Here is a 15,458-nt window from a genome sequence, read left to right on the forward strand (position 1 = left end):
GGATTTACTTGGATCCTGATGCAAGCAAACTAGTTAAATAAAATTTATAACATGAGTCAATTGGAGACTTGAACACTGATAGGTATTTGTGATATTGAGGAATTATTACTAATTTATTTTAGCTGTGATGATGGTAATTTTAAGAAAGATAAAGTCCTTTGATGATATACTGAGATAATTATATCTTGGATTTGCTTCCAAATGAGTGGAGGCATAGATGACTGGCTGTAGTTGTTAATTGTTGGTGCTGGGTAGTGGGTACGTGGACTTTATGCATCACTTCAAGCTACATGGGTGCCTAAAGGTTTTCTTAATAAAAACTTGAAGAAAAATTAGCTTGAAGTTGTACCTGTGGAGATTTATAAAAAGCATTTAAAAATTGACAGGTTTTTTTTTCCCCTCCTTATAAGAAAAGGTATGAATTGATACAAATTATAAATATGTTTTTCTTTTCTTTCAGGGTATTATAGATCTCTCTATTTGTTAATTAACAGCAAGCTTCCATCAAGTATTGAATATTCTGATTTATCTCGAGTTCCTATAGCAAAAATTTTGCTAGAGAATGTTTTAAAACCATTGCACTTTACTTACAACTCCTGTCCAGAAGGTGCAAGGTGAGAATGGAATCAATTTATTGATTTTGTAATTTCTCAAGATGCTATGTATCCAACAATAACTTTGACATAGGATGCTCTATTAAATATAGCCTTGAAAGTCAAATTTTTGCTTTGTTAGTATGACTCAGTTTAAAGAAAAATGTACTTTTTCTATCTGTCCTGCACCCTAACATAAATTTATAATTCTGATGACCTGGTTATTTTCTTGCTTTCTAGTAGCTATCAAAAGTTGGCAAAAACATGGCAGAGTTTTTTTTATAGGAAGGACACAACATTAAGTTCAGGGTAATCTAGTTGATACTGAAAGCTTAACATTGATTAGGAAGATATTTTCTGACCAGTGATTTGAATCAATGATTGTGTGAACAGTGTGTTTTGGTTTTATTAAAAGCTTCCATTTTTCCTTTTAAGGCAACAGGTTTTCACAGCCTTCACGAAGGAGGTCCTGGCAGCCCCCTTCACGGAGCAGGTCTTCCACTTTGTCATTCCTGCCTTGGCCGACGTGCAGACCGTCTTCCCCTATGAGCCCTTCCTGAATGCACTGTTGTCCATAGAGGGTCCACGCTCCAAGACCGGTGGTGGAGCGCCGTGGCTCTTCTACTTTGTTTTAACTGTTGGCGAAAATTATTTGGGTATGAAGTGCAAGATGTGTGTTACGCGAACTCACACAGAGGTGGTATTAGCGCATAAGAGCAGGGGGTGTGGTGGCGGGTATCCCGTTGTCGAGGTGGCCTCTGGGGTAGGGATTTCTGGAAGGGTGTATTTGCTGAAGGACTGTGGCCTGGGCAGTGTCCCTGGGGAAGGTTTCTAGGCACAGTGAAAAAGTCTGCTTTAAATACATATTATAAGGCCACACAGATTAAAAAGAACTTTAGAGTTGAATGGGAGAACTCCTGGGAGTGCGGGGATGTTTTCCCCGTTTATGCTAAACTGCTATGTGCCTGTGGTAGAATTTTGGTACCTCCTCTAGTATGTTTTGATGCGCACATCTATATAAGTCCTAGTCAGAAATGCCTCCCTGAGTACAGGAAACATGTTAACCTGAGTTTCCCAGTTTCCTTTTGATCCCTCTTAGTTAACGGTTGTAACTGATTGTTTTACAAGGGGCCGTCTCTGAGGAAGGGCTGCTAGTGTATTTGAGAGTCCTCCAGACCCTCCTTTCTCAGTTGCCGGTTTCACCTGCCAACCCAAGCTGTCAGGATTCAGCCAGTGACTCTGAAGACGAGAGTGGAGAGACAGACACGCAGACAAGTTCTCCAGTAAGCTCCCGGGTCCTGTGCGTCCGAGCCCAGCTTCATGTGACGTCGGAAGTCCAAAGCTTGTGTCCATCCTATTTCTAATTATATAAGTAATACATCAAGACGGTCTTATTGTAAAGCCTTCAGCTGTAGAGATAAGGGCCCCCACCTGCACTGCCATTGTGCCCTTCCCCAGAGAGAGCCGTCCTCGTGATTGGACACGAGTTCTTCCATACCTTTTCCTGAATGTCTGTACAAGGTTATGTGGAGATACATAGTTTTGTGTTTGGTTTTTTAATGTGAAATAGGGTCATCCTGTATATTAGTTTAATCATTACTTAGGAAACAGTTCCTAGGAGTGAAATGATTGGGTTAAAAGGTTAAGCTGCTAGTTCTCAGGAAGCGCACTTACTGTGTGTCGGGCACTCTTCTACTTTTTCTTTTTTTAAAGAATTTTTTTAAAATAACTTTATTGAGATACACTTCACCATAAAATTTACCCTTTTATTTTTTTAAATATATTTTTACTTTTATCTATTTTAAAAAATATTGTGTCTTTTTTTTTGGCTGCACGGCATGTGGCATCTTAGTTCCCCAACCAGGAATTGAACCCGTGCCCCCTGCAGTGGAATTGCAGAGTCCTAACCACTGGGCTGCCAGGGAAGTTCCAAAATTCACCCTTTTAGAGTAATACACAATTCATTGACTTTTCAGTATAGTAACCTAACTGTGCAGCCATCACCACGATCTAATTTTAGAGCATCTTCATCACTCCACAAAGAAACCCCAAATCCATTAACAGTCAGTCCCTTTCCTCCTTCTCCTCAGCCCCTAAAAGAAAAAATAAGGTTAACTTTCTTCTTACCCTGTCTTGTGAACAGCACACAACGTCTTTTGTCAATTTTCGCAAATTTTATAGATGATAAATACTATGATTGGTTTTTAAATTCATTTTACGAACAGTGTCACATATTATCTCCCACTTCTCACCGAGCGTTGTTTACTGTTCATTTTCAAGGAATAAAAAGCTTTATGTCACTTTTACACACAATTTGTCTGCCACTGACGTCTTTTTCTCTTAATTACACAATGGAAATGGCTTGAGGTGTGGCTGGACTAGGTTTTAGATATATATATTTTTTGGTTAGGAAATATCTCTTTGGTTAATGCCAAGTCTAGTCCCAGGAGCAGTACACTTGAGAGTGACTTGTGCTGTGTGGGGTGGGAGTTGCGGGGGTCGAGTGAAAGGGCACAGAGGCTCCCTTAGCAGAGATGAAAAAGCCATAACAGGAGGACAGGGGGAAACAGGTGAGTGGTTGCCAGGGCTTAGACCAGGGCAGGGTTGATTACAAAGAGACAAAACAGAGTTTTGGTGGGTGCTGGAACTCTTGCATCTGTCAAAACTCAGAACTGCACACCAAAAAGTATGAATTTTATTGTATGGTCAAAAAAAGAAGTGGGATCCTGTAGATGAAATGTAGATAAAACTTCTGTTTTTAGAAGACAGTTTGTTAATACTTAACCTTCAAGAGAATCTGTGAAATTTAAATTTTATTTGTATAGGCATACCTCATTTTATTGCACTTCTCAGATGTTCCATTTTTTACACATTGAAGGTTTTTGGCAGTTCTTTGTTGTCAGGTGATGGTTAGCATTTTTTAGCAATAAGGCATTTTTAAATTAAGGTATGTACATTGTTTTTTTTTAAAGACGTAATGCTATTGCATTATGTATTTAATAGGCTATGACAGAGTATAAACATAACTTTCATATGCACTGGGAAACCAAGAAATTCATGTGAATTACTTTATTTCGATGTTTGCTTTATTGTGGTCTGGAACCAAACCTGCAGTATCTCCAAGGTGTGCCTATACAAAATGCGATTTGTATCTTTAGTGAAGATATATATATATATATATATATATATATATATATATATATATATTAGATACATCTCTAATACAGTGTTTTATTTGGTAGATTGTTACAAGTTACATAAATTATATTCATCCAGGTTTCCAAACAGTACAGTCAGTGATACCCAGTGTTGTATATATAGTAATTTTTATATACTCATATATATGTACATATATGAAAAAAGTATATATCTTTGGTTAATATCCCAAATAGGTAAACTGCATCGAGTATTAGCTCAGCTTTTAGTCAGTGAATCAGATATTCTAGAGAAGTTAAGCTGTAAAATAACAGGTTTATGTATTTCATTTGATGTTTTTTAAGTTCTTGAATATTCTGACTATTTTGCTTAAACTGTGGTATCTCAGATAATTTAAAATGAAAATTTTATCAGATGGTAATACATTTTCACACATGTATGCTTAGTATAATGCAATCTGAAAAATATGAAATAAATTTTTCTTAAAATGTAAGGGCTAAAAATATTGTCACATTAGTAAGCAAAACTGAGTGTTCACAGTTCCTGTGTTGCTATACTGGGCAAAATTGGTACCTACCATAGATAATGACTTTGGATCTCCAGAGGATTTCAACTTACTTTAACAGGTGACTTGGTAGAGATATTGATATGTTCGTTGTGATGTGGATAATTTTTAGGTAACGCCTTTCTTATATTTTCAGTTGAAGGAAAATAAGATGTTACATTATCTTTGTAGTGTTGAGCTGAGTTCTAATAGAACATGGTTAACTCAGACTAACCCATCTGGTGTGTTTTAGGAGGATGGTAGACTGTCAGTACCGTACATAACCGAGGAATGTCTGAAAAAGTTGGATACGAAACAGCAGACCAACACCCTGTTAAACCTGGTCTGGAGGGACTCAGCCAGCGAGGAGGCCTTCACGCTGATGGCGGCCATCTGCCATACACTCATGGTGCAGCACCGAGTCATGGTACCCAAGGCCAGGCAAGTCTCCTGGGCGTGGGTGCCTCGGTCCCGCGGGCTCTCCTCCCTCTGCTGGCCATCCGCTCCCTCCAGCCAGGGTCATGGAAAATGAAAGTTTGTTTGTTCTTCTTTTCTAAACCAGCGAATACTGTTTAAGTCCTTTCCCTGGCCTTTGACATGTTAGCCAATCCAGGAAGCTCCTCTTGTGTGCTGTCTGGGGTGAGGGGAGCTTAGTCCTGGCCACCCCTTTAGAAAGTCTGGCTCGTGCCTGGATGGTAGAACCAACATGTTACTTGTCTCTCTAGGCTTTTTCATAGCACTCTTTTTGTCAGAGTGCCCTTGACAGTTCACTTTGGTACCTGAAAAACTTTTGTTCTTCAAAACTTTGAAATGAACTTTTGAGAGGGACAAGAAACATAGGAATTTAAATGTGGCTGATGAAGGTGACAGTAACCTTAAACTATTGATATCTTTTCCCTCTATTTTGAGTGATAGCTGAGCAGTTTCCTAGAATTTAACAGAACAATGCTCAGAGGAGCGCAGTGAGACCGAGTGTAGTGGTTCCACTAGGAACTGAGGGGCCACCCTCTGTGAGGCGCGTGGGTGCCTGAGTCCTGTGTGACCAGACAGAGTCCCCTCTGTTTGTAAAATGCTATCCCGTAACATGAAAAGAGCTGTTTCTTTTGCTAGGAAAGCGTTCTTTGAAATGAGCTGTATGCAGGGAACTCATCACCTGCAGCTGCCTTGTAAACACTAATGCAGCCAACTAATTAGGTGCTGTCCTAGCTCACTGGTGTTTATTAGTGTCGGACGCAGCAAGATGCCAGGGAAACTGCGAGCCCGGGATTAGGTGATTAGTTCTCTGTGGGCTAATTGCGTCAGAGCAGGATGTGAGATCTGAGGATCTTGCAGCTGAACTAGGCCCCTTGCTTTTATTGGAGCACAAAGTCCATTGCTTTGGGTAGTAATGACTGGGTTTGATGCATCGCTGCCCTGGTCTGGGGTTTACCGGTGAACCGCTTCCAGAAGGTGTTTAATGGTAAAGGAGCTTTATATGCAGCCTTGATTTTATGAGTACAGCACCTATTTCCTCTAAGAAAGCACTCCAGGAATTTTATTTATGGCCTAAATATATTAGGTTTTGAGTATTCAGAATGTTTTTCATAGCTCATAAAAGAGCAAATAGGCTTATTTTAACTGTTGTAGATTTTAACTACTTGCAACTTTTTTTTAAGGTATTTAAAAGATGATTAGTAAATTCCTAGGCTGATAACACACTCTCAGCTCTTCCCAGGCTCATATTAGTCCCTCTTATTTTCAGGGTTGGGATTTGAGGTTTTAATTTCTGTTTAACATTGATTGTCAGGATGTATAAAGGAATTTGGAGGCCCTTCCTACATTGATAATGGAAAGATTTCTAAGATATTTTTAAGTAAAAAAAAAGGAAGATATAGAGCAATGAATAACTGTCTTTTGTGTCTGAAAGGTGGAAAAAGTAAGAATGTGTATTTGCATTTGCATAAAGAAACTTGGAAGCGTTCACAAGAAATTCATAGAAGCGATTTCTCTCACGTCTGGTTCTGCTGGGGAGGCTGAGGGAGGAGGAGAGGGTGGACCTTGAACCATGTACTTTTTTTTTTTTTTTTTTTTTTTTTTTTTTTTTTTTTCTTTTTGCGGTATGCGGGCCTCTCACTGTTGTGGCCCCTCCCGTTGCGGAGCACAGGCTCCGGACGCGCAGGCCCAGCGGCCACGGCTCACAGGCCCAGCCGCTCCGCCGCATATGGGATCCTCCCAGACCGGGGCACGAACCCGTATCCCCTGCATCGGCAGGCGGACTCTCAACCACTGCGCCACCAGGGAGGCCCCGAACCATGTACTTTTTAATATGGTTTGAGCTTTGGATTATGTGAATTATTTTAATTTTTAAAAGTTGAGTAATGGACTGCCATCTCCTTTTATGAAAGAAAATTTGTAAATCTTACCATTGAACTTGGAAATCTGAATAAATTTTTGGATTTAAAATTCATACTCACTAATTTTAAATATGAATAAATATTAACTGGTTGTATTGTGGGAGGGGAGAAAAAGGCAGGCACTATCTCAGTATCTAGAGAACTAAGCCTAGAAAGTGGGATATTTAAGTAGACCCTTGAGGACAGCCTGTCGGCAGGCGCTCAGCTTTACCCCTGGCTGACTCGGAATCAGGCTTAGCGGGCAGGGCTCTGGTGTTGTGTTGGGCGGATCCGTGCTGTTGGGAAGTGTTGTCTGTGCTGGACGAGGGCCTCGCTCGCTGCCCGCTGCCGCCCGGTCCCCTGGGGGCCTCCTGCTGCTGCCAGTGACCCTGCGCCTGTCTGCCCCTCCTCGTCCTCGTCCCTCTTCTTGAAGCCCTTTTGCTTAAGCCACTGGATTCTCGAGAATTTCCCTGTCATCGCAGGCTTCTCCTTCTCAGTGCTTTCTGTGGGTTCTTCTTTGTCTCTGTTACAGTGTTTCCTAAACCTTAGACTTCTCTTCCTGTTCAGTTCCTTAGTTCCTTTCTGCTTGGTGGATTCTCTGGGTGATCTTGACCACACAGGCGGCTTCACCTGCTTTCCGGAGCTCCAGACTTCCGTTCAGCCACTTACTAGCAGGGGCCGTCCTCACGCTCCCTTCCTGCTGCCTGAGATTGAACTCAGCATTTTCCCCCTAAACCTGGGGGTCACGCTGGGGCTGCAGTGTCCTGTAGGGCCGCCACTAGTGAAACGTGGCCACTTCACTTTAAATTAATTAAAATTACATAAAAGTACACATATATATGGAATTTAAGGAAAAACAATGTCATGAAGAACCTAGGGGTAAGACAGGAATAAAGACACAGACCTACTTGAGAATGGACTTGAGGATATGGGGAGGGGGCAGGGTAAGCTGTGACAAAGTGAAAGAGAGGCATGGACATATATTCACTACCAAACGTAAGGTAGATAGCTAGTGGGAAGCAGCTGCATAGCACAGGGAGATCAGCTCGGTGCTTTGTGACGGCCTGGAGGGGTGGGATAGGGAGGGTGGGAGGGAGGGAGACGCAGGAGGGAAGGGATGGGGGAACAGATGTATATGTATGACTGATTCACTTTGTTATAAAGCAGAAACTAATTTAAAAAAAAAATGTACAAACGCAGTTCCTCAGTCACACCAGCCACATTTCAAGTGCTCAGTAGTCATGTGTGGCTTGTGGCTGCCACATTGGATAGCACAGTGTAGACCAGTTCCACCATCACAGAAAGTTCTGGTGGACAGTGTTGCCTGAGAGTTTAGGCTCTCTCCGTAGTTCCCTGTGTGCATTGTCACCATGGTATGTGAGTGCTGCGTACTTTGTGTTGTGTTGCCAGACTGAATTGTCAGATATACAACCCACATTATTTCATCCTCTTGCTTGAACGTCTAGCACTGAATCCCTTTGGCTCAGGACAGCACTCGCATCTCTGCCTAGTGCAGTGCGGTGCCCTCTCCTATTCCAGTGTCTGGTTACCCCTCTGACTCCATTTCTAGCCATAAAATTAGGGCTTTTTGCCCCAGCCACGCTTCATTACTTTCATTTTCTTGCTATTTTTTATGCCTCCAGGGTATTTCATGCCTCTCTCCTTTTGCCTGTGGTAGTGTCTGTCCAAAATGCCTCTGCCCTCCTCCTTGTCTTTTCTTGGCTGAATTGTCTCTTAGAGTCATGCAAAGGTTATCATCTTTCAGAAACCCTTTATATCCTGAGATTTCGCCTGTAATTACAGCTTATAGTGAAATTTTCATTTTATGGTAGGTACTCCCTTAAAAGTTGATTTTAAGGAGTTTGGGTTTATACTTAAGGCGGGTGGAGGAGCGTATTCATTGGGGCTTGGCTTTTTTGTTTCATTAACATCTAGAGACTTGAAAATGGAATTTTAAAGGTAGTGTTTTAAGGATCAGAAAGGTTGGTGTTACAGTTTTCCTCTAGTTCCCTTGTTCATACCTCATAAGCCATCAGAATCAGTTTTATTGTATCAGGTGCTTGCTTTTTCTACCAAAAATTAATAGAATGAGCCAGCTTAATTGTGTCTTGTGTTATTAATCATTGTGATTGGAACAATTGTGTGCCCTGGGAGCGTATAGCTGTTTCCTCATCTGTTTTCTAAGCACTATTAAGTAAATGTGATAATGGGTACCCCCTTACCTCTTGATTTGTAAGTTCATATCTTTAATAATTTGAGATAGAATGATTGTGCAGGAGTACTATATACTGTTCATGTTTTTGTGAACAAATTTTTATAGTATTTTAGAAAAAATACTGAGAACGTACCTACAGAGAAACAATTATTATTATTTTTGCCTATGGTTTCATGCTTGCTTTTATTATCAATGATATTTTTGGTATAAACAATAGATTGAAGCAGCTATTGATTATTGTTATAATTTGCATTCTTACGAAGGTCAGATAAAATTTGTGAGCTATTTGACATTTCAACACAATGATTTTATTATTGCCTATCTTGAAATCATATATAGATTATAAATGAATTGGCAATAGTTATTGTTAGAGGCATCAAATTAATAAAGTAGGCCTACTTTAGTCAAATTTAGGAATATAATTTGTAGTGAGTTTTGAAACTTTAAGAATTTTCTAAACATTTGAGGATGACAATTCACAGGAAATACGAGTGAACTTGGAAAAAGCATACACAAAGGCATTTAAATTTTTTTTAAAGTTTTCTTGAAAGAAATAAAAGGGAAGGGAATATCAAGGAAGGCATCTAAGGTAATGAATGCTGCTTTCTCCCATTTTAATTTAAACTAATATGAGGGAAGGTACATTTTTTGAATCGGTTCATCTTAAAATTAAAGAAAATTAATTATCAGGGGAAAGGGAACTGTCTGTTTACCCTGGTCATGGTTTCAGCACTGGGATGTTAGTTTAACACAGCTGTATGTATGAAGCTTATCTTCAGCTCTTAGTTCCTAGTTTATGAAGAAAATATGTTTTAGGTTGCTTCAAGCTGAAATACATCTTAAAATTTTTATTATCAGTAAGGTAATTTGGAGCTTATTTCTAGTCTTGCATTATTCACAGGTGAAATTTATATGTGTATTTTAATATTGCTTTTGCCAAAAAAGTGATACTTTCAGCAGGAAAACACAAAGTATCACATTTGCACTTGTGTGTGGCAAGAGCAGAATGGTCTTTGGGTGGGTGACTTGAGGTCATATTTCTCTTACCTGTGACACCTTTACATCCAGAGGAAGTCTCTGAGAATGCCTTGCTGTCATGACCTTCACTGCCTGTGTGTGAGCGGGAGTCTTCCACTGTGTTCTCTTTAATCACTTGAATAGTCCTTTACCAATTAACTCATAGGGTTGTCTCAGCTAAATAAAGCTTAATGGGTAATTTTTAATATATCCCAATATATGTAAAGAATACTTCACTTCCTTACCTTTTAGCAGTAAAGTCCCAAACAACCTTTATTAATTTATAAAAAAGGTTTAATAATTTGTTTTATTATTGCCTATTGAGTGATTAATTTAGGAACTGTAGTTGTTTCAAAATTAACTTGAAAAAAATTAACTTGAAATATAACTTTTGAAATGTGTAGCCATTAAAATGATGTTTCACAAATATGTATACATATTCATGTGGAAAGATGTTAGTTACAATTGTAGGTGAAAAACTGTGTTGTAAGAGAATGTATTGGGAGAACCCATTTTTGTTTACATCTGTCCACCGTGTCTGGATGATTTATTCCAGGGTATTAACTGATTATTTTGGGGAAGATGGGATGAAATGTTGCTAAAGATCTTTTCCCTTGTGTTGCTGTTGTTTAGAAAAAAGAGCAAAGGAAGCACCTACTTACAGCACATTGTTCCTCAGACCTCTGAGGTGCCAAGTGTTAGTATTTATATTTAACACACATTTGAGAAATCGTGTCAGTAAAATTATACTAGATAGTACACTCTTTTAAAAGACCTTAATTCCTTGATTAAAGGGAAAGAAGGCAAGCAGATATTACCTTCTAGAATTCCTTCATGTTGACAGTTCCTGTTTTTTATAGCTTTGTTTTTATTCTGTTTTCCATGGTTTATTTAATTGATCTCCTATGATTTATTGTGTTCTTACCATTTTTTGTTATTCCAATAATTTTTGTTTTAATTTCTCAACCTAATGAATTAGTATAGTGTTGTTATCATTTATTAAGTATGTACTTGTGACAAGCATAACTCACTTTTGTAGAATCATCATATTTTCAAGCTGGAAAAGACCTTAGAGTTGATGTAGCACAGTCCCCTCGTTTTCTCATAAAAACAGGTTGCTTTTGGTCTACATGACACTTGAAGAGTGGTTGGGTTAGGTGATCTAATAGATTCTTTCTAGCCTAAGATTCATGATTCTAGGTAAATTTTACATATTCTTTTATGCTTCCACTATTTTTTAAATGATTATGCTTTTAATGCCATTTGAACATCTCAAAATGCACCACACTAAAATTGGATTGGATTTTTAAAAACCAGTACTCCATAATCCCTGTTGTAGACTCAGAAATTGCTAATGCTGAAGAATGTATCTGGTGTTTTTGATTGAATGCAGGAAAATAAGCAATTAAATTTGAGACTTTTATATTGAAGAGTGACTTATTTATCTAAACCCTATTCCTTTCTCTTCCACTATGGGCATTTAAATTAATACACTTTTTGCAAAATTTAGTCTATTAAAATATTTTGTATTATACTCAGTACAGTGAACAGTAACTGGTAATTAACTCCATAGAGAATTGTGGATACACACTGCATAGTGCTTTTATTTAGTCAGATCGTCCAGTTACTGTTAATGGCCATTTCTCAAGAAGGGACCTGGGGGTGGTCTCAGGAGACCCCACGGCTGGTGGTCGCGCTGTTGAGGAGATAGAGGAGCTCTCTTCTAGCTCCTCAGGAGCCTGGGGGCTGCTACTTGCTCCGTCATAAGCTGACTTGACAACTTTGGGGGTCAGACACCGTCTCAAAGGTCTTTCCCCTGAAAATCCAGTGATCCAGTGTTAATTTCGGCATCCCATAAAAAGTAGATAGGACTGGATGATATATGGGTATTAAAAATACGGAATTCTGTCCTCAGAATACTTCCATCGTCAAGTTTTCCTTCCAGGGTCATTCCTTGTGCATTCTCTAATACCACAGTGAAAGCTTTTTGCTCTTTAGTTCTGCTTGCTAACCAGCTTTGTCTTTGCTCTTCTACCTTCTTGTTCTTCTGAGATGGTTCTAAAGTAAGATCACATCCCTTTCTTAAAACCGTATTTTCCTACCATCCTAAACCATTTTTACTGTGATTTAGTCTCATAAGTTTGAAATTTGATTTTTGACTCCTGCCCTTCTAAAATTATACTAGATAGTACCCTCTTTTAAAAAGAGTGTAAGATGTTTTATGCAGGTTTTTTCTCCTGATTATAACTTTGTGACTGAAAATTATATCCTATTACAAAAATGCAGTATACTAAGTAAAGATAATTTAAAGTTAAACTGGTTACCCACAAAGTTCCTTAGCCTTTTTAATCAAATTGATATTATACAGGAGGGGTTTTTAAAGCCTTTAAAATATATTTTTAGATTTAAATTAGTTTTGAGATGTTAACATTAACACTTTTTTTTTTTTTTTGGCGGTACGCGGGCCTCTCACTGTTGTGGCCTCTCCCGTTGCGGAGCACAGGCTCTGGACGTGCAGGCTCAGCGGCCATGGCTCACGGGCCCAGCCGCTCCACGGCATGTGGGATCTTCCCAGACCAGGGCACGAACCCACGTCCCCTGCATCGGCAGGCGGACTCTCAACCACTGCGCCACCAGGGAAGCCCATTAACACATTTTTATGTGTTTGTTTTAAAGGGGGGATGTTAAAATCAGTTAAATATTAAAATATTTTTTAAATTATTAAATATAAATATAATTAAAATATTTTTAAAATTTTAATGTGTATTGGTAGTAATAATATTAATAATACATAATATTGTGACGTAGTAATATGTTATGATACGTACTCAGAGGGGCAGCAAACTCAACTTGTGCTTTAAAACGGCCCGTCCGGTTCTCTTTGGGGTTGGTCTCATAGGCACAGCTCAGGGCCAGCTTAGCTCCGTAATAGTAGACAGTGGCTCTCACAGTTGGGGTGCACGGACTAGTTCTCATTTGTACTCCTTAAGCAGCCTGCTGTAGGAAGGAAGTGATTTGTGGTGTTATTACAGATGTTTTCTAAATTGTACATTATCTTCAGTTTATAGCTTTCTTCTTTTTGAAGAAGTATATTGAATGAATATTTGCTAACTCTTTCTTATTTCCCCTGTTCCTTTTTAGGCTTCTCTACAGTTTAGCCTTCAATGCCAGGTTTCTGAGACACCTTTGGTTTCTCATATCTTCTATGACAACACGGATGATCACAGGGTATGTGTTATACAGACTTAGAAATTGAACTTAAGGACATGGAAAGTGGCGATCTAATAAAAAGCACTGTAAGAAGGTATTTTTAAGTACTACTTATACTTAGCTTGTTCCATATTAGAAGAAAAATTCTAGATGGTCTCAATTTCACAAAGTGAAAAAATTAATGCCTAACTTTACAGTTGTTTATCTGTGTATATTATTAAGAGTATGGCTTTATCTGAGGGTAAATTTGTTTTAAAAATCCTAGTCAGGACTTCCCTGATGGCCCAGCGGTGAAGACTCCTCTGCAGGTGGTATGGGTTCAGTCCCTGGTTGGGAGCTAAGATCCCTCATGCTGCGTGGCACAGCCAAAAAAACAAAAACAAAAACAAAACTAGTCATGTTTTAAAAATCAGAAACTTGAAATTTCTTTGCTTCATATGTCTTTTCTCTGCTTTTGATAGTGAAAATATAGATTTGAAGCAAACTTACCACCATTACAAACATTAAAACATATAAAGTATTGTAGAAATTGGTTTCTAAACCTTTTTGTTGAAATTTGATTTTTTATGTGAATCGTGTAACTTGAAAGCTAGAATCTTTAATATACATATTTATTGAATGCATAATATATAGAGAATTTAATATTCAAAAATCCTTCACGGTAAATGGACGGAGGCCATTACCATGATGAATTTCTCCTCTGTCTGGGGTCTGAGCCAATTCTTCTGTACTGTAGTGTGAAAAGAAGTGTGTAACTCAGTTCACTGGAGACTCAGCTTCTAAAGTGCACTTGCACGCGGTGGAGATCACAGCCAGCACTGTATGTATTGCCTGCAGCCGCGAGCCAGCCTGTCCTGGGAAGGAAAGCACTTCTTTGTTTTAGGGCAAGCCTTCGGAAAGAGGAGGGTTTCCGTTTTTATGTGTGTATATATATATATATATATATATATATAATATTATTTATTTATTTAATTTTGGCTGCGTTGGGTCTTTGTTGCTGTGCGCGGGCTTTCTCTAGTTGTGGCGAGCGGGGGCTACTCTTCGTTGCGGTGCGCGGGCTTCTCATTGCGGTGGCTTCTCTTGTTGCAGAGCATGGGCTCTAGGCACGCAGGCTCAGTAGTTGTGGCGCACGGGCTTAGTTGCTCCACGGCATGTGGGATCTTCCCGGACCAGGGCTCGAGCCCGTGTCCCCTGCATCGGCAGGCAGATTCTTAACCACTGCGCCACCAGGGAAGTCCTCCTTTCCTTTTTCAAACAAATTTTATATTCTTTTGAGACAAGAAATAGAAAGCCTTACTGGTGGGTGAGTTTGGGGTGTCCAGCATTTCACTGTGCATCCACCTGCAGTCTCCCTTGGTCTGTGACACGGTACATGTGTAGCGCTCTTTGGGTCTCAAGCTTGTCACTGTGGTGTGTGGAGGACGAGATGGTCCCGTTTTCAGCACCTTCGGGTGAGTCCCAGCCAGCCCTGTGCCAAAGGAGCCCAGGTCCAGTCCTCTTCCCACTGCTAGATGGAGGGCAGGGTACTTGTAGCGTAACTTTGAGTTACTTTCATGTTTTTTTCATGTAATTTTAATGCATCTTACATGACTGAAGGGAGTTTTGAATGACAGCACTGGAGCTGATGAAACGCAGAAGGGTGGAGCCATGTCTCTCGTCTCAACAGTGAGCAGCCGCAGTAGAGATGAGAGAGAGATAACTGAAGATCTAGAAAATATCTTTATATCCTGTGATTTTCAAATTAAGATGTAAGGTTTCTAGGTGTGTGTGTGTGTGTGTATTTCAAACACTTAAGATTATGCCTGCCTTGGCATTCATGAATGACAGGTTTGTTTAGGGCAAAAGAAGATTGGGGATCATTGGAACCGGAAATTATCATTGATCTCCAAGTGTCTCAGCTTAGCAACAGAGGTCCCGTCCTGGCTCTGCCTGATGATTGCCTATTTGTTTATGGCATTTGTCTCCTGGTGAGGAGATGGAGTCATGGTGTGTGAAAGAAAAATGAGATAGTATTGATTATATTAAATTATTAATATTATAAGTTAGTAAAGTTATACAAATTTTTTAAAACTTATTATTTCTTAAAAGCTCATTTGAGAATGAATTTCTTTGTAATTTAATTTATTAAAATAAACTCCCTCAAGAAACTTACAGTGTATTAACACATTCCTAATGTGTATCTCATCATATTTATTATTGGAATAAAATTAAGATGAAATGCCTGATTTTCCTGAAAATGGCATTAAGTGTAACTTGAAAATATCAGTGGTTTCATAGTGGGACTTATGCAGCTGGGACTCCTGAGCTTCAGGGAGCATAAGGCTCATGAGAGGAGCGTGTCAAAGTGTAGA

The 15,458-nt window shown here is 39.3% G+C and overlaps 1 protein-coding gene across 1 annotated transcript in view; it reads left to right on the plus strand.

The window, feature by feature from the left end:
* UBE3C (ubiquitin protein ligase E3C) overlaps nucleotides 1-15,458 on the plus strand; it is a 114,095-nt gene that overhangs the window by 40,227 nt on the left and 58,410 nt on the right. Inside the window, exons 7-11 of the mRNA XM_082632140.1 lie at nucleotides 461-614; nucleotides 1,029-1,249; nucleotides 1,722-1,876; nucleotides 4,547-4,734; nucleotides 13,039-13,125. Coding sequence (XP_082488266.1) covers nucleotides 461-614; nucleotides 1,029-1,249; nucleotides 1,722-1,876; nucleotides 4,547-4,734; nucleotides 13,039-13,125 — 805 coding nt within the window. The remainder of the gene's footprint in view (nucleotides 1-460; nucleotides 615-1,028; nucleotides 1,250-1,721; nucleotides 1,877-4,546; nucleotides 4,735-13,038; nucleotides 13,126-15,458) is intronic.

Source organism: Mesoplodon mirus (genome assembly GCF_964341445.2).
Source record: "Mesoplodon mirus genome assembly, chromosome: 9".
Lineage (NCBI taxonomy): Eukaryota > Metazoa > Chordata > Mammalia > Artiodactyla > Ziphiidae > Mesoplodon > Mesoplodon mirus.